Raw genomic sequence first — 21,167 nt, forward strand, 5'->3', positions numbered from 1 at the left:
AGTATTGTTAGCTAGAGGTCCTATGTTGTAAGGTAGATCTCCAGAAATTATTCATCTTGCATAACTGAAATGTGGAAACTTTTCACCAACATCGCCCCATTTCCCCTCCTCCCGGTCCTGGTAACCACCATTCTGCTTTCTGTTTCTGAGAGTTTGACTATTTTGGATTCCTCATAAAAGTGGAATCATGCAATCTTTTGTCCTTATTTCATTTACCATCACGTCCTCCAGGCCCATCCACATGGATGCAGATTGCCTTCTTTTTAAGGTTGATTAATATTGCATAAGACACAACCACTTTGGGTGGAGTTTGTTGCACACCTGGCTGCTTCACACATGTGAAAACATCAAGTTGCTTATTCACTGCAAATAACACATCTCAGCCTGACATTGTCCTGCCAGGCGTGAGTTGTTGTCTAGTGGGAGACGATGGAACAGTGACCATGGAACCTGAATGAAAAGAAAAATCACAAAGACGCATGAGGGATAAGACGCAGCATGCTTCTTGTCAGAAAGAAGAACTGGATCTCTGGGGAAGGTGCTAGCAGGCGCACACAGCAGGGCCTCTGGACAGTGGGCAACCCTGGGAGTAGAGACCTGGGATGGGACAGATTGCTCTGCTCTTGGCAGTGGATAATCTGTGTGGCTCTGAGTGAGTCTATGCAGGAGGGACAGGCTGGCGGGGTTGGAGCAGCCTTCTCTCCTTCCATATGCACCATCTAGTCACTGATGTCTAGGTTCTAGAAACCTTCCTTTTTCTTTGTCACTAGGCATGGTGTTCTAACCTTTTCCTGATCCAGTGTGGCCCCCAGAAACCATTCTCATACCCCCACTCCATGCCCTTACAATTGAGTGACTTCTCCCTGTGATTCGGCTGCATCCACCCTCAAGGACTCACTCTGGACTGTGCTACCAAAGTGTGGTCCACAGACCAGACATATCACCATCCCCTGGTTGCTGGTTAAAAGGCAAACTCTGCAGCCCTGCCCAGACCCACTGGGTGAGCATCCTGGGGGAGGGAAAGGCCCAGGCACGTGGGTATCTACTGGCCCTCGGGGGATTCTGGGCCCCTCTGAAGTTCACGAGCAGCTGCAGACAAAGACTGAAGGCCTAAGGCATGGGCACAGAGCTGAAGTCTTGCTGGGAAAGAGTGTATTATTTGGTCCTTCCAGACCTCCACTTGCTGCTTCCGCTGAAGGCTGTGAAGGTCTCTTTTCTAGAAACAGACTGGCGCCCTGGAAATCCTGTCTGCTGAGCTGTGATGACTGTGGCCACGAGAGGGCACCAATAGTCACCTAATGGACACAGCTCGGCCATCCCTGGAACTCATTGGTTCCTCTCTTTCTTCTCTTTCACTCCACTCCCCCTCCTCTAAAGACAAAGTCCTGCAGGAGGGAAACTGGAGCCCAGTGTGTGACAATGGCCTCCTCCTGTGAACACAGCCGGGCCCGCCAGGCTGAGCACATGGCCGCGCATCCAGGAGCTGAGAGGTTGTGCAAAGGAAGATGCAGTGGGCTCAGCTGGAAGCTCCTGGGTCAGAGACCCTCCAACTCCCCACGCCCAGCATCAGCCCCCGGAGCCAGTGGGCCTTCTCTGTTCCAGAACTCGAGGGAGGCTGGGGAGCAAAGGGGGACAAGGAAACATCCAGAACTGTCCAGGCCTCAGGCCTCTTCTGCTCCTTTCTTAGGAAGAATATGCATTATGTCTGGGCAGGTTGTCCTCTACCACCCACAAAGCCGGTTCCGGGCAGCTCATCCTTTCTGGCTCTGTCCCTCTTCACTGGCCCTCACCCTGCTGGTGTGTCTGGGGACCACCTTCCACTTATACCTCCTGCACTGTTGTCCTCATTTCAGCATCCAACTCTGGGGCATCCAGATAAAGTCTCCTCTCGCCATTGAGGTGCTGAGGGAGCACTTGTGACTGTGATTCAGCTACAGGGGACCCCTCACATCACTGGTCCTTCCAAACCTGTCCTGCTTGGGGCTTGTCCCTCTCTCCCGGACAGGAGATGATTTTAACAGCTTTGGATGGAGGACGTACGGTCACGTGCGGGAAGGACAGGGCGTAATAGCACAGAGGAGGCCCAGAGGGAGGCGCTTGTCCCGGAGCAGATAAGTGGACCAGTCCCAGGGAGGCTCTGGTGGGAGCTTGAGCTGGGAAGAGCGAAGCCCATGGGGGCCTGTGCGCCTGCAGCCGGGCCTCGCCGACAGCGGAGCTGGGCTCTGCCCTGCACCATGCTCCTGATTCTCTTAGGTTCTCAGCTCCTGGTGACTCGTGGCTGGAGTTCCCAAGAGAAAAGTGTCAGTGATGACCAAAGAGTCATGGAAAGTTACCTCCCAGCTACCGCAGAGTATGCCTTACACGTGTTCAACCTGAAGAGCAAGGACGTGAATGCCTACAGGCTGGTGCGCATCCGGAAGTCCTGGAGGGAGCAGGTAGGTGACCACTTCTCGCTGCCCTGTTTCCCTGCATGTGCTTACGTGAGGGTTAGGGGTGGAGGTCCTATCAAGGGGTCTTGTTCACTATCTGAAGTTCATAACACACAGGGAAAATACAACCTGGTCAGTTACTTCAGTTTTTATAAAAGCAGTAAATTGGAAATGTAAAAAACCTTAGTGACTGTCTGCTCCCGTGCATGATGCATTTTGAGGCTTATGACATTGTTTAACTGAGGAACGACTTCCAAACATGGACTGTGAGAGCATGAAGATATCCAGCAAGAAAAAATGCAGACAGGAAATGTCGGAGGAGATAGAATGAGAAGGACATAAAAAGAGATAACTAGAAAAACAGAGAGAGAGAGAGAGAGAGAGAGAGAAAGGGAGACAGAGGGAGAGCGGGTTGAGGGTCAGGAGCACAGGACTCTCCCTCATCCTGAGGTCCCGCTGTGAGGGAAGGGCCTCTTCTCTGACCTCCATGTGCTCTGGGCTCCATCCCATGGTCTCCACCTGGGGGAATGGATGGAATTTCACACTCTGCCCCAGACCATAGTTCTTAATCCTAAAATGTTCTCCTTGCAACGGAATCTCGACAGATGCAACCAGGAATGCCATTTTCATCTGGGCTGCAGATATGAATGATGAAAACACTTTCATAAAGGAGTGCTTCCAGTTGTGTGAGTTTGTGTGTGTGATTGTGAATGTGTGCGTGTTGGGGACAGTCCCTCTGGACCTCTGGACCGAGAACCTGAAAGAAGGGCAAGGCGTCTCCAACCTGCACCGAGTCACACCTCTGTGCGCACTGGTGGGCAGCGTCTCGGCCAGGTCAGCTGCCCCGAGCTCTCTCAGGCTGGACCTCTGCCCTGGGTTTTCTAGATCTGGAGTCACAGAGTGACTTTGCTATTTTGGGAATAATGGATGAGATGGAGTGGGAGCGCATGGAATGGATGAAGCAACATGGAGTGGAGAAGTGTACAGGAGATTTCAGAGCGCACTTTGCAACAGAACAAGAGGTTTACTGAAGCCATTGTCTCAATTGTGTGTGTGTGCATGCATGTGTGCATGTGCAGTAGCACTGTATGGCTTTTTTCTGCTGTAGGGCAAGTGAAAGCTGTGACAGTGGGGCAGTAGATGAGTCGTCCTCTCCCTGGGCTGAGATTACTCAGCAAACTCTTGCAGAGCCAACACCCTCCCAGGGACTTGGCACCTGTCCCCTGGGAATGCTGTTGTAGCTTCAGAAGTGAGCTGAGAGTGAAGGTGGGGTCTCACGAGGGCATTTGGGGATGTGGGGCTGCAGGTGGGTGATATTGATGGTGAATGATAGTTGGCCTGTGTCTACCCAGGGGCCCCCATGGGCCACAGGCTTCTTTGCTCTGAACTCCCCAAGCTTGGCTTTACTCCAGGAAGCTGACTCAGGCCCAGAGGCAAGCTCCCAAATGGAGAAGCGTTTGGGCCTCTCCCTACACTGCGTGGACCCACACTGGCAGCTTCTTAGGGGACCAAGATGAGTGTTTCCACTGTGATGTCTCTACATACCACAGGACGAGAACACGATGACGTTCTCCATGGAGCTGGACCTTCGCAGAACCAGGTGTGGGAAATTTGATGAAGATATTGACAACTGCCCCTTTGAAGAAAGCTCAGAGCTGAATAATGTAAGACACACATCTACTTCCCTCAGGTGACAACCGTGGACTCTGCATGGGGGCGCAGTGAGGGGGTGAAGCAGATGACAATGCCATTCCTAGGGACACACAGGAGTGAGGGAGCTACAGGCCCTGCTCCGTCCACTGCTTGTGCAGCAGTAGGGAGCCTAGCCAGGCTGGCAAGCCCCGGGGTCCACCTGTAGGCCCCTGGCCATTCAGAGATCCCGACTCTGCCCACTCAGCCCGTTCTAGCTGCCTGTACCCTGGGCCACACTGGTGTCAGATTGGTCCTGAGTACTTGGATTCAGGTCTCCTAGGCCCGAGGACAGATGTCCCCTCTCTGGTCTTCATCCACCTCCCTTCCCTGCTTTTAGGTGAAGAAACATGCCAGGGGTGGCGAACAGCCCCTTTGGCTGACTTGGTAGCTTTCAGGTCTCCCTGGCACTGCCCAGAGCCCAAGGGGGTGGAGGCTGAGGAGTGGCCCTGCTGTATGCAGTTTCTGCTCCAGGGAATAAGGAGAGGTGAACCCCAGCTCTGGGACAAGCCCACCTAGTGTCAGGGGCCCCTTTGAGATAACACCCACTGGGAGGGAGCATCTCACTGCTGGTCTCAGGCCATGGATCACACTGGGACAGCCTGGGGGTTCCCCTGGAGACTACAGGCCTGGCGAGGGGAGAATCACACAGGTGCCCCGGTGTCAGGAGATATCCAGATCAGGATCATCCAGGAATCAAGCTGGGGCTGCCCCTGATGGCCAGAGCCTGCATCCCCCAGCTGCTCACCCGGGAATGCAAGGTTGGGATGGATGCTGTTCAGAGCTGGAGCCACAGGCTCCCCAAGACTCCTGCACCCACTCTCCATTCCCTGTTTGTGCCCTCAGACCATCCACTGCTTCTTCACCATCAGCACTGAGCCCTGGATTACAACCTTCCATCTCCAGAATGAGACCTGCCTGGAGGGGTTCCACTAAGTGAGACCACACCCTCTCCTGCCCTAAGACTGGCCTCCTTCTGGACTCCAGCAATTCCCAGCAGGTGGCCCATCGGTGGTTGAGCACACTGGGTTCTGTTCTCTTGATTTGCAAGTGTCTGGGGTCTCACAGCTGGGCCATGTGCAGACTCCTCCTTGTGCATTTTCATCACGTAGAGTAGATCATTAAACATCAGCATCTCAAGAGGCTTTGTACAGCATCTTCCTCAGGGAGGGAGCTAGGCAGTTGATGGCGTCTTCCTGGCAGGGCAGCCTGGTGGGCCCCGGTTGAGAGGTCCTGTTTCCTTCTTGGACCTCCTGAGCCAGCTCCAGACAGCACAACCTGGAAGCACAGGTGCTTCTGAGCTGCTGTCTCAGGGCTCATGAGGGATGACCTATACCCCTAGAGGTGCAATGAGCATGACCCAGCAAGGAACCCACAGTTCAGGATGGACCCAAACATGGCCTCAGGCCCCTCAGGACACATGTGGCCCCTGTCTTGGAGGCATGCTCACACACATTCTCTGGTCCACGACCAGTGGGAAGATGTAGGAGGGACTTCCAGCTTCCACTCACAGACCAGTCCAGCAGCAGCATCTCCTGGAGCCTCTTAGAAATGTACAGTCTTGAGGCCTCTTGACCTTTGGACAATGAGACTGCATTTTCACAAATTCCCAGAGGATTCATGGGCCATTAAATTTGTGAGATGGTGTTGTAGCAGATGCCATTGAGACTCTGCTCAAATCTCCTAGAATAGGATTCAACAAACTTTTTTTCTAAAGAGATGGAGGGTGACTCTTGGCCTTTGTGGGCCATGTGGTCTCCTTCTCAACTCCCCAGTGTTGCCATGGTAGGCCCCATGGACAGTGTGAACACAGCAGAAGTGGGAGTGTTCCAATAAAAGTGTATTTACACACATAAACTGTGTGTAAATTTGTAAGGATTTGGTCCTCGGGCCCAGTTGCCTCGCTTCCCCACTAGATGCCCCTTTAGTGCCCCTGCAGCAAGGGGACCCAGGACCAGCAGGTTCCTGCTCCACCGCAAGATCCCCGTCTCCCACAGTTCGGCTCAGGGCTTTCTCTGTGCAAGTGGAGCTCCAACAGCAGAGCAGCGACCACCCGCACAGGGGGAGAGGTAAGCCTGAGGACAACACTCCATGCCTGGGGAGGGCAGCAGGGGTGGAGGGGAGGCCCCACTTCCCAGCCTCAGGAAGGCCAGTCAGAGGCAAGTTCCATGTGGTTCTCACACTTCCCAGTAGGAGAAAATCCGCGACCGCGGGGTGACCCATGACAACAGCCATATTGACTTCCTCCCTTTTCTGCCTCCCTTCCCCACTGTGCCTCCTGCGATCACTTCCCAAATAAACTACCTGCACCCAAGCCTGCCTGGTGGCGTCTCCCTCAGGGAATCAGGCGGGACGTGTGCTGTTAGATATCTTCTGGACGTGTCCTCAAGAGAGACCTGGATGGGCTTCCCAGGAATGTGTGATTCCAGGCAACGCTGAGGGGAGAGCATGGCCGTGGGCATCCTCGCTGCTGGCCACGCATCGCTTAGCATCAGCACAGCTGTGTTATTGACCCATGGCCCTGTCTGCCTGGTTCCAGGTTTGAGCAGGTTTTTCTGGAAGACCCTCCCACCACCCTCCTGTCTTCTCCCACCGGTGGTCTTCCCATTCATTCAACAGAAGGGAGGTTAGAGGGCACCTTTTACCCACTGTGAGTCCTTCCCCTGTTTTCCTAGGAGTCAACCCCACTCATTCCACTCAGGTGCCATTTTCAGGCAGCTCCCAGGAAAGGGTCTCCCGTGTGGTCAGCCAATGGGGGAGACTTGACCCTGGACCCTTTGTGAGCTCATCCCACCTCCTGGGGCTGGGGAGGGAGCCCACGACAGAGTATCAAGGCGCTGCCCATGGCAGGGTCACCCTGATTCCTGCCTCACTCAGATTCCGCCGCGGGCTTTGTCTGTGGTTCTGCCCTGCAGAGGGTGTCTCCAGGAAGTGGGGATTTGTCCCGTTCCCACTGTCTCTCCAGCACCGTGACGGACAGGACATGTGCCCAGTCCTCGGTCTTGTGAGTGACAGGTTGAGGGCCTGTTCTCACGGGAAGACCTGTCCCTCCTGCCCTGCCCATGGCTGCCTGGCTCTGGGGGATCCGGGCCACTTCTTCGGGAGTCTGTGTGTTGAATTATCAGGGAAGCAAGTTTCTGGAAATTCACTGTGGCCCTGAGGTGTGTCCTTGGGCAACACACTGCCAGAGATAGAAGCAGGAGGTGGCTGTGAACACACGGTCAGAGGCATTGCCGGGCTCCAAACCCCAGGAAGGGCGAGGGGCTCAGCCCGTGGCTCCATCTCAGGAGCCCCGTCTCTCCGGAAATGTGAGTCTGGCTGTGCCTGTGCTTCCTCCCAGCTGCTAACCCATCAGCCTCAGACTCCAGGTCTTCAAGGCGTGCAGCTGAAATCAAGTGGGGCAGTGGAAGAAACAGCTGCTGCATTTGTCAAGTGCTCTGCGTACTTACCCCGTGTTCTGCTCTCTGGCCACTTCCCATTTGCCAAGGGCACAGTGGGTACTTTCCTCAGCTTTGCCAGGTGTCAGGGTCAGGGCCCAGCCGTGGGGCTCAATAAATACAGCACTGAACACAAAGTAACAACAAGGTGGAGGACTTGGCTGGGCTTTTGCAAATGCCCAGGCCTCTTCCATGGGGCACAGAGGAAGGAGACAGAGGAGGCTGGGGTTTGGGGCAGGCGAGAAGGGCTGTCATGGGATGTGCACAGGGACACACCCCAGCTGTCAGCGGTCCTTGCCATGCATGCTCCTCATCACGACTCCCCCACACTCCAAATCTCCACTTTGGCTCCTAAAACTCAGATGCCCCTCAGGTCCTAGTATGTCCCACGGGATCTGGACTCTGGGTTCTCCCTGGCCCTAGGCTAGCCTGGGAAAGGAACATGCCCTGCTAAGAAGGGGCATTTTTTACTCTCCCCCTTTTTTTTTCCTCAAATTTCTTCATTATCTAAGGAGAAAAAAAACCTGATGGTGGCAAAGCCAACGCTTGTGTCATCTCAGCAGCAGGTTTCTGCAGAGGAGGGTTGGGGGCAGGACGAAAGTTTTCATGGGCTGCTGGCCACCAGGTGGCCAAGACTACAGGCTTCAATTTAATGAGCCTTCAAAACTTGGAAGAGAACGAGCCAACACTGGAGATGTCTCAGAGTCCATATGCCCACAAGTTCCAGTCCCCTCCACGCTCACATAAAATTCACCAACTGTGGGCAAATAAAACTCAATAGCCTCATTATTCAATAGAGCTGTGTTGACTCTGATTCTTCATCCTGAGTGACTCAATGCCTCAGAAGGGCCCAGGCAGTTTTGAAGAGTTGAACTTGATCCAACACACTGTTAATACTAACCGGCTGACCTTGGATGTGGGCGGGAGAGTCTAGTTGGCCCCAAATGCTTGCAACAGGTATTATGGGTAAGATGGAAGCAACCAGCTCAGGGTGTGTGAACACCCTGGCTCCCTCCAGGTGCAGCCACGCTGTCAGGGTTCAGAGGAGAAAGCCCTTCTCCAGAGGCTGCTCACGGGCCCAGGTGGGGCCAGCCAGCTCCAGCTATGGAGCAGGACAGCTGCCCAAGCTGCGCCCCTACAGTGGTGGGGGCTGAAGGGCAGAGATGCGCAGAGAGGTGTGGGCTGCTGGGGCTGTGGGGGCAGCATAGATCCCCATCCCAGGGGAGGGGGGAAGCAGTGTGACAAGAACTGTCCTGCCGGTGTCCCCAGAAGTCTGCACACAGAGGAGGAGGAGGCCAGGGAATGTCTTTCCCAGGACACAGCTGCTGGCCAAGGCGAGGGAAGTGCAGATAAAGTGTGCCCTGCCTCCTGGACTCACCCAGGCAAGCCCCAGGGCGGCCACCCCCTGCCCCTCGGGGTGGACCTGGACTCCAGTAGGAGGTTGTTTCCTCTAGAAGCTGACCTTGAGACAAAAATCCAAGTGCAAGTGGTTTATTTGGAAGCGATCCCAGAAAACACCAGAAGGGCAGCGGGGAAGTGGGAAGGGAAGCAGCATATAATGGTGAGTAGATTAACACTGTGGGCACCGAGGGCTCTGTCTCGCTGGGCTCATCTCAGAGACTGGGAGAACAGAACGCACCCCAGTGTGATCTCCCAGGGGCTCAGAAGGCTGCACCATTCATCCTCCAACATCTGCCATTGGCTGAGGGCTCCTCCCAGAAGCACTGCCCCTCCGCAGCCCCGTCTGCCCCTGGCAGGAGGAGAGAAAGCCCCAGGCAGAGAGGCTCAGGTGCTTGCAGTAGGCCCTCCCAGAGGAGAACTCTCAGGAGCGTCTGCCTGTCAGCCGGGTGGCCTCTGGGCTTCCCGCCTCTCACATGTCTCCATTGGAACCTCCTCCTGTGCTGTTGTTGACATTTCCCTGGATGGCCTCCACCTGCACACTGGTGCTGTAGTTTCCACATCCAGGTCTCAAAAACTGGCTCTTTCTGGTCATGTTAACCCCCTTCATCATCTCAGGCCTCCCTACACACACACACTGGAGTAGCCGGCTTCCAAGATGGCTTCCACCGGTCCTCGTCTCCTGGTCTTCACACCCTTGTAGAGGCCCCTTCCACACCAAACCAAAGCTAATCTGGGTGAACAATAACATAGGAAGAGGTGATGGTGTGTGAGATCTAAAGCTAGGTCACAAAGGGCATTGTGCCTTCCATGTTGGTCTCTCGGAACACTCTGTCTGGAGGAAGCCAGCACCATACCAAGTACACAGCAGCCCTGTGGAGAGGCCTCATGGAGGAGAACAGAGGCCTGTCAACAGCCAACAACAACCTATGGCCATGAGCATGAGTGCCTGGGAAGCGGATGCTCCAGAGCCAAAGCAATCTTCAGATGAGGGCAGCACAGTCAACACCCGGGTGTAACCCACGAGAAATGACGTCTGGAGCCTCCTGGCCAAGCCGCCCGCAGACACCACAAGAGACATAAATAAACTGCCTAAGCCACTAAAGGCAGGGTGGGTAGTCATGCAGCATTAGATAACTAGTATCTCCTACTGTTTGCACATGCGTGCCTACACACACACAAATGCAACCCACTCTCCACACACCATCACTATTGCATTTTTTCTGCCTTAATCCAAAACCAAAAGGACAACACAAATCTCCAAATGACCCATCTCCGAATGATCCCAGATTGGATCTAGGGTTTAAAACCATTTCTAAGCCATTGGGCTGGGTCTTCCCAGGAGTCCTGGGCAGGGAGATTTCTGTGGAAATCCACACTGGACACTCTCCAGGCAGCCAGAACCTTGCAGAAACTACCCAGCAGCTTGAAGCAATTGAGAGCTGGGTCATCTGGTTAATTCTCTTTAAAGAGCTGTCAGTGAAAAGCAATTTGTGCTCAGAGTTTGATGAGATATGAAAACAGGCTCACACTCTTTTCCATTTGCTGGGAGCAGATGGCCCCTGTAGTAGCTGGAAGGGCTGCCCAGCACTGCACAAAGGCATCACATTCTCAGCACCAGCCCCTGAAGAACACGTAAAAAAGCAAACGGCCACAAAATGAGGTCAATGGGTCAGCTGTGTCATTTAAATGTTTTGCAAGTGTCTTTGCTTCTTTTTTAAAGTGGAAGTGTGAGTGGCGGAATGTGCTAGAAGATAATTAGACATCTTTGCAATGTTTCTTCAGCATATTGAGTTCAAATTTCCAGGGTTTTGATGCAACAATAAAGGTGCAAAGAAACATCTAAAAGAGACAAAAATAATAATAATCAGCTTGAAAGAAAGAAAAATGAAAAACAAAAATCAACAAAACAGAAGTTCCTATTTCCAGGTGCTGGGATTTGGCTTCAGGCAGGCTGAAAGGTGGTCTGAGCCAGCCATGCCCCCGCAGTCTCTGGAGCTGCTGACCTGGGACCCGATGGTGGAGGAGCCAGCCTCGCTCACCAGGATGGACCCCTGTCAGTTCACCTCCCTGTGATCGGAAGCCATCATGGACACAGCTCCTTTCACTCCAAGAGAGCAAGGGCCAGAGCCCAGGAACTGGTCATCATCCAGAAATCCTCCTCTCCAGCTCTGGCCCTCATTCAGCCGTGCCGACTTCCCTGCAGCCCACAGAGATCCCAAGCTGCATGGAGGGCCCAGCGGGTCCTTCCCAGGGGAGGCAACACAACAAGAATAGTTCAGGGTCCTCACGGCTTGGGGAGGGGGGTCAAAGTCTGGCCAAAGACTACGAAGAAAAGCTTGTAGCTGGGGAGCTGAGAGAAGACTCTTCCCAGGGCCTACAGAATGAGCAGGACTTCAGGGTGACAGTCTGGGGGGAGTTCACAGTGTCCCTCCTTTCTCTCCTAAAATCTTCACTCAGTCAGAATAAAAGTCTAAAGTAGGAATACTTCCATTACATCAATGGAAATGTGAATGGCAGCATCAAATAGAACTGAAGTTGCATAAGAAACAAAGACTGAGGGATCAGATTGAGGGAGAAAATAGGATCAAGCTACCCACCACCCAGACAGGCCACTGAAGGACTGAGGCCAGGCTGGAAGGACGTCCAGGCCAGAAGGGCGTCCAGGTTGGAGGTGAGTTCAGGATGGGGTGAGCTGGTTCATGGCAGTGGTGGGGAGAAGAGAGAGTAGGCTTATCAGAGAGTTAGCTGATTGCTTAACTTCTAGATCAGCCAATGCAGACAGGAACCAATCAACAAACAGAGGAATGGAAAATCCAATTATCAAGGTCAATCCTAGAGGACATTTTAGCAATGTGTATTAAAAATCTTTAAGAGACGAAAAAATATTGAACAAGTAATTCAACTTCTGGGAACTTTGCCTACAAGGAAACAAAAATCAGATATACAGGGGCCGGCTCTGTGGCCGAGTGGTTAAGTTTGCACACTCCGCTGCGGGGGCCCAGGGTTCGGATCCTGGGCGCGGACATGGCACCGCTCGTCAGGCCACGTTGAGGCGGTGTCCCACATCCCACAACTAGAAGGACCTGCAACTAAGATATACAACTGTGTACAGGGCGGGGTTTGGGGAGATAAAGCAGAAAAAAAAAAAAGATTGGCAACAGTTGTTAGCCCAGGTGCCAATCTTTAAAAAAAAAAAAAATCAGATATGCACACAAATAGAATAGAGAATATTCATTAAAACATTGCTTATAATAGGCAAAAATTAGAAAAACCTTAATTCTTGGGGATTGGCTAAATAAAATGTGGAAACACCATTAAATGAAATCCAATAGTTTCATTATATGACACTCCCAAATAACTGTACTATTTCAGAAATCCTTAGTGGTTATTATTAAATGAAAATATAGATTATGGAACAGTGCGCCATATGATCCCAACTACATAAAAATACAAATAATATAAAATACAGAAAAAACTAGGATATATAACAATATATTGACAGTGGTAAACTTTACATAAGGGTATTTATAATGGATTTAAGCTACTTAATACTTTTGAATATTTCCAAATTTTCTACATTAAATGAATCAGGCCAATAGCTTTTTAAAATAACACCAAGTTTTAGAATTTATTTTCCAAGGAGCTCAGACATTTACCCTTTTTTCTTTCTAAATCTCAATAAATAGCTAAAGAAAAGAGAGAAGATCAAGTCTGTGGGAGCTCTATGAAACAGGGAAGGACCCCACGCAAGGGCAAAGACAGGGAGGAACCTCACGTGATAAGTCAATGCAAACAAGGTAATGGAAGTCTATAGAATGCCAAGTACTCCATATAGAGGATGAAAGCATAAGAGGAAACCAAGAAAGCCAACTGCTTCGGAACTCCAGAAACCTTAAAGTCATCCTTAACTTTCCTCTCACACTCCATGGCCAATCCATCAGCAAATTCTGACCAAACCTTTCACAGACTTCCAGGACTGAGCACCTCTACCATCCTAACCAACATTATCTCTCATCTGAGCTATTCCAATAGTCTCCTCATAGACTCAAACTGATCTTGCTGTCTCCACCCCTGCCCCTTTCCTGGGTTTTCTCCATTTGTCCCTCCAGGTCTCCACTCCTCTTATCTTTACCCAGTACATCTTGGAAGACCAATGACCTCTATGGGCTGTGCCAATGGGTGTCAGTAGCCTCTGAACTCTATGGGTTTTGGCAATGGCCACTCTTGCCCTCTGACTTCTATGGGCTGTGCCAGTGGGCATCCTCACCCTCTGACCTCTATGTACTGTGACAATGGGCACCTTTGCCCTCTGATCTTTATAGACTGCATCAGTAAGCACCCTCTGGCTTCTAGTTGGGTTTGGCCAAAGGGAGATAGAGGCAGGAAAGTGGGAGGTTGGGAGAAGAGAGCGGGTAAGGGGGTTATAGTCGGTTGGCTGTATTCCTCCACCTGAGGAACCTGACAGGGTCCCTCTGATTGCTCCTGAGAAAAGGACATTAAAAAGCAAGTCCTAGAAGTGAAAACCTGAGTGACCACTAGTAACATTAAAACAGCTCAACCTTACTACAAATGGAGATGAAAAGTGAAATAATGAGGAGGTAACATTTCACATACATCAGACTAGAAAAATTTAAGACTCATAACCACAAGTGCTGGAAAGGTTGGGGGGAAATGAACAATGGCACACGGCACTGATGAAAGGTATGCTGCTTCAACCACTTTGGAGAGCACAGTTGAGTTGCGCATCACATATGGCCTACGACACACACTAAAATTGAAGTTGCACATGCTCCCAATACTGCAGCTCCCAACATCATCCCTGGGGAGATTCCTGCCCCTGGTCAGTCAGCATGTGTCAGGACTTTCACTGGAGCATTGTTGTTAAAAATTTAAAACAACCATGATTGTCCAAAACAGGGAAATGGTTAAATATGATGAAATACATAAAAGCTTAATATACAGTAAAAAAAAAAGTTTAGCCCATTTCTATATACATCAACTGGCCCAAGAAATAATTTGGGATAAATAAATAATAGAAGATTTTACCAATATGAATAAATCTCAAAAAATATTGTTAAATACAAAACACAAAGTTCCAAAATTTGTGTAAATTTTGAAAAATACTCAAAACTTTGCATATATAGATAAAAGTTTTAAAAAATGGGTAGTAACACTACTCATTAATTTTAGGAGAGTGGGTATCTTTGAGGGGGAAGTGAAATGAACGTGTAACATTTTACCTGTTAAAATAAATAATTAAAATTAATGTGATAAAATGATAACTATTATAAAATCTATGTGGCAGGTGCATGAGTATTTGATACATCATTCTTAGTGCCTACCTGAATTTTTGAAATCTTATGTAATTGAAAATGATTTCTGATAGTTTACGACAAGAGTCCATTCTCTAGATATAGCCATCTACTTGCATTTTGGCATCCTGCTGTGGTGCCTACTATGCATAAGAATATGAAGATGATTTTTTTTTTTAAAGATTGGCAGCTGAGCTAACAACTGTTGCCAATCTTCTTTTTTTTTTTTCTTTCTGCTCTTTCTCCCCAAATCCCCCCAGTACATAGTTGTATATTTTAGTTGTGGGTCCTTCTAGTTGTGGCATGTGGGACGCCACCTCAGCATGGCCTGAAGAGTGGTGTCATGTCCGCGCCCAGGATCCGAACCAGAAAAACCCTGGGCCGCCGCAGCGGAGTGCACAAACTTAACCACTTGGCCACGGGGCCAGCCCCCGTAGATAATTTTTATTTGAGTGTGTCTGGGCAATTTTCAGCAACCACTAATCTGTCATTATTTATGCCTAGCCATGTCTTGTGCCAGCTTTAGGAATATACTAAATAGGCAAAAAAATACACAAGATATATATATACACACAACTTTGTTTATGAAAAATAAAAATTGGAAATAATGTCTATGAAAATATCACCAAGAAAATTTGAAAAGGTGAAAAAATACATATATACATCAGCAGTTGTTAAAATGAAAGAGAAGAAAGGTTATTTTTATGAATTTATAGTAAAATTATCTTGGATATATTCACACAAATGATCCCAAACTCCTAGGGAGGAGATAGAATTATGAGACCCTTATCGCTTATATTTTTATGAGAATATATTTTTAGAAAATATTTATGTACACTTAAGAAGATTAAATTTAAATCCAAATGTTCTTGTTAATCCAATATGATGAGAATAAGGAAAATTTCCCATTACGGCTGAGAAATGATCTGACCCTTTCATGATAGTGCCCATCCAGGCATGAGGCCTGGCTACACCCAGACCCAGCTGGAACTGTTCCTCAGTGGTGACATGAAAAAGCAGAAAATTTAACATGTGAGACTGTAATGGGCATATGGGGCCATTGGGCTAGGAGTCTTGGAACTGTCCCAAAGCCTCCCAGGCCTTCCATACAGCAGCTGGACTTGTGGAACCAGCCAAGAAAAGTTTCGTGGGGCTTTTCTGGCTGCAAAGCAATCACAAGCCTGCAGAGTCTGTCATGCCATACTCCCTACTGGGCAAGCAGCTCCAGCAGATTGGGCCCAGTGTAAGCAGTCCACCAAGATGGCTGCCCCTAGTTCCTTTCCTGCCAGTACGTGCATGATGCTCTGCCCGTGGAGAGGAGAACCTCTGGCTTCCCCTTGAAACTGGGCCTTGTGGCCTGCTTTGACCAAAACAATGGAGCAAAAGGGATGTTCTCTGACTTCCAAGCCAAGGCCTAAGGAAAACTGGAGGTAGCTTCTGCTTAGAAGGGCTACTCCCTCGGGACCACAATGCTGTAAGGAAGCCCAAGTGCAGGACGACTATTTCATCCCAGTTTTCCCAGGATTTCACTGGTTTTAGCACGGAAAGTCTCCCATTCCAGGAAAGCTCTTAGTCCTGGACCAACCAGGAAGACTGGTCACTCTCCACGTTTGCCCCGTGGAAAGTACCTGAGCAGAGTGAGAAAGATGCCCAGCCAATTCCCCCAACTGTGTCAGCCATCCCAGCTGAGACACCAAACATTTGAATAGAGCAGCCACCTGGAATATTCCTGCCCCAGCACACACCACAGAGGGCAGAATAGTTGTCTGGCAGAACCCAGCCCAGACTGCAGAATAGTGAGAAATAATATTAGAAATAATAAACAGTGCTGCTTTAAGCCACTAAGTGTGTGTGCGTGCATATGTGTGTGTGTGCAAGCACACGTGTGTGTTGGTAGGGGTAGGGGGAAGGTGGTATCAGCAATAGATAATAAAAACAGTGCTCTAGGTCGGGAGCCTGGCCATCTTCAGTCCTGAGTATGATTAGAATATGGTTTACAAAGGAAACAAGAATCGGAGCAGGGCTGGTCCCAACAGCTTTCTCTGTCAGGCACAAACCCAACCAGGCCACCACTTCTCAGATCAGCCACATACCTTTTGCATTTTGGGATCCTGTTGCAATAAGCAGTTTTCACTTTCTCCTGCAATTTTCTTGCACATTGTTCGGGCAATTTTGACTTCAAGAAAGTAGTCCAAACTATCTGTGACCTGTCAATGAGCGATTTAAAAATGAGATGTCATAAAAGGATACACGGTATCAATTGTCATCTCTGATCAATAAACATGCTATTGCCTGCTGAGGGTCAATGAGCCTCTCCCCCATAGTTTCCTTGCCAGAAGTTTTTGGGTTTGGGGGTTTACCTTGATATCTTTCTGTCTCTGTTTCTCTGTGTCTCTCTCATCCTGGTACTTAATTTTAAATTAATGGCAAATGTCCTCGAGATAAAGTGAGAAAACTATTCCCCAAAAATGTTTTCCTGGGAAAGCTAATGCTCTGATTTTTGGAGCTTGGGGGATAAACAGCAGATGCTGCAGTATCTTCATAGCTGGTGAATAGATATTGAGGGAAGGGGACATCCCAGAGCTGAAAGTGGCCTAGAGGGTGTGGCTTCTCTCAAGCCCCCGTGCTTTGCCGGGTTTAGTAAACCACACCTCATTCCACGTGAAACACTCTCCAAAATCCTTCATTTCCAGGCATCCTCCCCTCCCGTGCACAGCCCACCGTCAGCCCTTTATTCGAAGAGGGCCTGGTGGGGAGAAGGAGATGCATGATGGCAAAGGCAGACTTTTATCATTGAAAAGTGAACAACAAGAAAACAAGGTTTACAAGAATTAGGGGGAAAAAACATATCACAGGGAATGACCAAGTTAAACACAATAACTGACCCCAGGAGAATAAGTGATATTCAGAAAACATAGAAAAATTTTGGAAATTCTAGAAAAGTTGCCTGGGCATTGAACAAAATGGGTGTGGTAGGCAGAGATCTAAGTATGATTTCGTGAATATAAAATGCACTTTTAAAATTTTCAGCTATGCATGTAAGTGTATAGAAAATGTCGGGAAGGACAGAGCAAACCACTTTTGGTGGCGCCTTCAGGGTGAGTCAGGTTGGAAATGCAAGAAAATGAGTGTTCACTTTCATTTTTTTAACTCAGCAACTTCCAAACATACTCCTAGTACTTTACAACTGGATATCAGGTTTCTCAACCTCGGCACCGTTGACACGGGCTGGATAGTTCTTAGTGGTGGAGGCCGTCCTGTGAGCTGTAGCAGGCTTAGCAGCATCCCTGCCCTCTGCCCCTAGATGTCAGGAGCAGCCCCTTCAGTTGTGATGACCCAAAATGCCTCCAGGTATTGCCAAAAGTCCCCTGGCGAGGAAACCCACGCCGGCTGAGAACCGCAGCTTCCTACCTGAGTAATAGTTCTCCGAGTTATAATCACCATACAAACAGACTCCTCTAAATCAGATTCAACAGCCGTCACCTGACTGCCCGCTCCAACCTGACCCCAGATTGCCCAGGAAGGGGAGGCATATGGGGGTCCTGGCTGCTGAGGCAGCCCCTCCCCCCTTTCACAGACAGGCCCCCCCGGACTCTCCTCACCTTCTGTGACACCCTCTCCCTCCCCTTTGGCTGCACTGTCCCGCCTCCACTCCACTGGCATCATAAAGAGGGAGCCACATGTGCCGACTCAGAGCAGGTGGCCCAGGTTTAAATCTTGGTGCTTCTACTTAGTAGCTGTGTGAACTAAGTTACTACACCTCTCTGTGCCTATTTCCTCCTCTGTAAAGTGGAAGAAAGTGGTTCCTACTTAACGAGTTGTGAGACCTGAATTGGTGAGCATATGAAAAACAACTGAATCTGGCACAAAGTAAACTTTGTATAATTGTCAGCTGTGGCCCCAGCCTACTGCCAGTGCTCGTTTTTACCAGCATCCACGCTGCGCGAAATCTGCAGCAGAACTTCAGTCCACTGTGAGCTACCGCAGGTGGCTGCAAACTCTTCCTTGAAAGGCCGGAGAGTGAAGATTTTAGGCTTTGCCGAGCATGTCATCTTGTCATTGCAGTGCAAAAGCAGCCCCAGACCATACTCAACAAAGTACGTGGCAGTGTTCTATTTACAGATACTGAAATTTGAATTTTATGTCCTTTTCAAATGTCACAAACTATTCTTTTCATTTCTTATAACCACTCTTAGTTCAGGGGGCACACAAAAATAGGCAGCAGGCCAGATTTGGCCTCAGGCTGTAATTGGCGAACTGAAACAGATCTTTACACTTTTAACTGAAATCATCTAATAAGACATAGCATTTTCTTTATACAGGACTGTGTCTATGTTGTTAAATTTAATCCAAATTGTCATCCAGCATTTTTCTTTTTGCTTTTGCTTTGTCTTCAGTTATTTTTGTTTGGGAGGGTGCATTTTTTCTTGCCTCTTTCTTCAATATATTTTCCAGGGGTACGTAGCTGACGTGCCAGGGAATTTTAATTACCTCTGTTCTAGCCTCTTTTGAATGAGTTTCTATCTGACTTTTTTGAATTCTTAGCCACATTCAAGAGCTTACAGTGAACTGAGAAATAACATGCACATTCATGAAAAAAAACAGCACATAATAGAAAATGGTATATAATTTTTAAGATAACATGAGTATTTGGTTTGTTTTATTATTAAATATCTACCTATGAACAGAACCATCTACTTCCATTTGTGTAAGTGGGAAAGCGAGAGAAGTCCAAGACAGCAGAATAGTTCTGGAAAGGTGCAGACTTCACTAAGGACAGGTACTAAACACAAATGGATGCCAAGGCCATCAATATTCATGAGGTGTCCCGGCCCAAGAAACACAAACAGCATAACCAGGACCACACAAAAGAGCGAAAGGGAGCCCATGTCCCAGCGTGTGGAAGATGGCTGAGGAGCCAGGTGTCCCAGCCTCACGCAGGATAAAGCCACCGATTAAACCTTCTCTCCTGACCACATAAGACAGCAGGAAACTAGGGCAGCTTGGCTCGTGACCTGGAGGGACGGACTGTAAAGGTTAAGGGGAAGATGGCGGAAGGAGACGGAGCTAATGAAGGAGGAAGAGGAGCGGAAGACGTGTCCCTGCTCTTGTGTCGGGCCAATGTCACCACAAACTGGGTCCAGGGAAGCCCTGGCTCCCCTTCTGCCACCCTCCCTTTCCTTCCTCAGACTCCAGCCAGATCGCCTGACCCCTGGTGCTCGACGCACCTGCTGCTTCTTTTGTCGGGCTCCCACACAGCCGCAGGACCATCAGCTTCCTCAGGAAATATGCTGCTGGCCTTCTAACCCCTCCAACTGCCCTAATAACTTCCTTTATCATTTTCTCTAAATCTAAGAGATAATACAGGACGACACGACATTTATTGTCATGTTTCTTGTCTCCTTTAGTTGAGAACAGTTTTCCTGCTTTTTTCATATCTTTCCTGACATTGACATTTTTAAGTGGTCTTATAAAATGCCCCATGTTAAGGATCTGTCTAATTGTTCCTCATGATTACCTTCAGGGTAAGCATTTTAGGCAAGAATACCATACCCAGGCGATGATGTGTCCTTTCAGCGGCATCACATGAGCAACAGATGATGTCAGTTTATTGACAACATTCACAATTATTGACAACAAATTATTACCAATTTATTTTAACATGCATTTGGTGAACAAGGCCTTCACCAGATTTCTTGATTTTAAGGGTATTTTTCCCCATTGTAATTAATTAATAAGTAAGTCCTGAGCAATTTGTTTGCCAACACTCTCTCACCCAGTGGTGGTAGGATTCATCGATGATCTGTACCTGAATTAGTTTTTACCATGGGGTTGAAAAGGTGACTTTCTAGTTACACGTTCTTTTACGTCCATAGGAGGAATAGGGAGAGCCTTCCCTTCTCCCTTGTTCGTTTTCTCAGTGAAGCTCGACTGGCTGGTTCTTTGCTTGTTTGTGTGTTATAATCCATCCCTGTCATGACTCATTTTGATGATATCAACTCAAAATTGTCCTAAACTTGGCCCCTTCAAGCTTGACCCCTTCTGGGCTCTCACCTATGCTTTCTGATGTGACTATAACCAATTTTAAGTTATTTTAATGGATATGTTATATTTCATCCCAGATAATAAAGGATGAAGTATAACTAATTTTTCTGCAAAAACCTTTAAAATAAAATTAATACATTTCGGCTAAAGGCATTCTCAGCTGTCTCCCGCTGCCCCATCTCAGCAGCCGTCCATGGACAATGGGCCCACCACGACCACACACATGGGGAGAACGAGCAAAGAGCGAGCGCTCACGGACCTGCTCCTGGGATTTGAGAACCTTCACCACCTTGTAGCTGTACTTGTCTCTGCTGGCCTGGTTGTACTTTTTCATGGCGAACCACAGCGCCTGCTGCACGTACACGTAGGATTCTGGGATGTCTTGGAATTCTCGCACCACCTTTGGCGAGCCCCAGGTGTGGACGCCTCTGGACACAAGGGCCACAACGGCCACCAGGAGCAGCAAGCTCAGGCAGAGCCTGGCCATGGCGCCTCAGCCAAGTGGACACAGGCAGAGTCCCTTCTGTCCTTCCAGGGCTGCGGGGTAGTGTGGGCTGGGCTTGCCTCTCTGCCTCTGCGCCCCAGTCCTCCTGGCACTGCTGCTGCGGGTGAAAAGGAGAGACCTTCTGTTAACATCATCTTTTATGGGCTTCTTTCTCTCCTTCCCCAAAAAGAAGCCACACAAGAAATCTGCAGTCACAATTCAGTCTACTTCCCATCCTGGCTGTTTCTTTTCTGAAAGAATGTGTACCTCAGTGCACTCACAAGCAGGAGGTGCACACGCATGCACACACATGCACACACACACACCCATTTCTTCCCTGCCAGGCGACCCCTATCTCTTTGTCCACGAG

General features: G+C 49.2%; 2 protein-coding genes across 2 annotated transcripts; one reads left to right on the top strand and one right to left on the bottom strand.

The window, feature by feature from the left end:
• Window positions 1-2,171: 2,171 nt before the first annotated feature.
• Window positions 2,172-5,054, top strand: LOC124248178 (cystatin-9-like). Its single transcript, XM_046678024.1, has 3 exons — window positions 2,172-2,435; window positions 3,980-4,093; window positions 4,965-5,054. The coding sequence occupies exons 1-3, from the start codon at window positions 2,172-2,174 to the stop codon at window positions 5,052-5,054; spliced, it is 468 nt and encodes a 155-aa protein (XP_046533980.1).
• Window positions 5,055-10,711: 5,657 nt separating this feature from the next.
• Window positions 10,712-20,800, bottom strand: LOC124248482 (cystatin-13-like). Its single transcript, XM_046678517.1, has 3 exons — window positions 20,573-20,800; window positions 16,362-16,475; window positions 10,712-10,795 (listed from the first exon to the last, which is right to left on the bottom strand). Exons 1-3 carry the CDS (start codon window positions 20,798-20,800, stop codon window positions 10,712-10,714), a joined length of 426 nt encoding a protein of 141 aa, XP_046534473.1.
• Between the last annotated feature and the right edge of the window lie 367 nt (window positions 20,801-21,167).

This window comes from Equus quagga, chromosome 12 (assembly GCF_021613505.1).
Source record: "Equus quagga isolate Etosha38 chromosome 12, UCLA_HA_Equagga_1.0, whole genome shotgun sequence".
Taxonomy (NCBI): domain Eukaryota; kingdom Metazoa; phylum Chordata; class Mammalia; order Perissodactyla; family Equidae; genus Equus; species Equus quagga.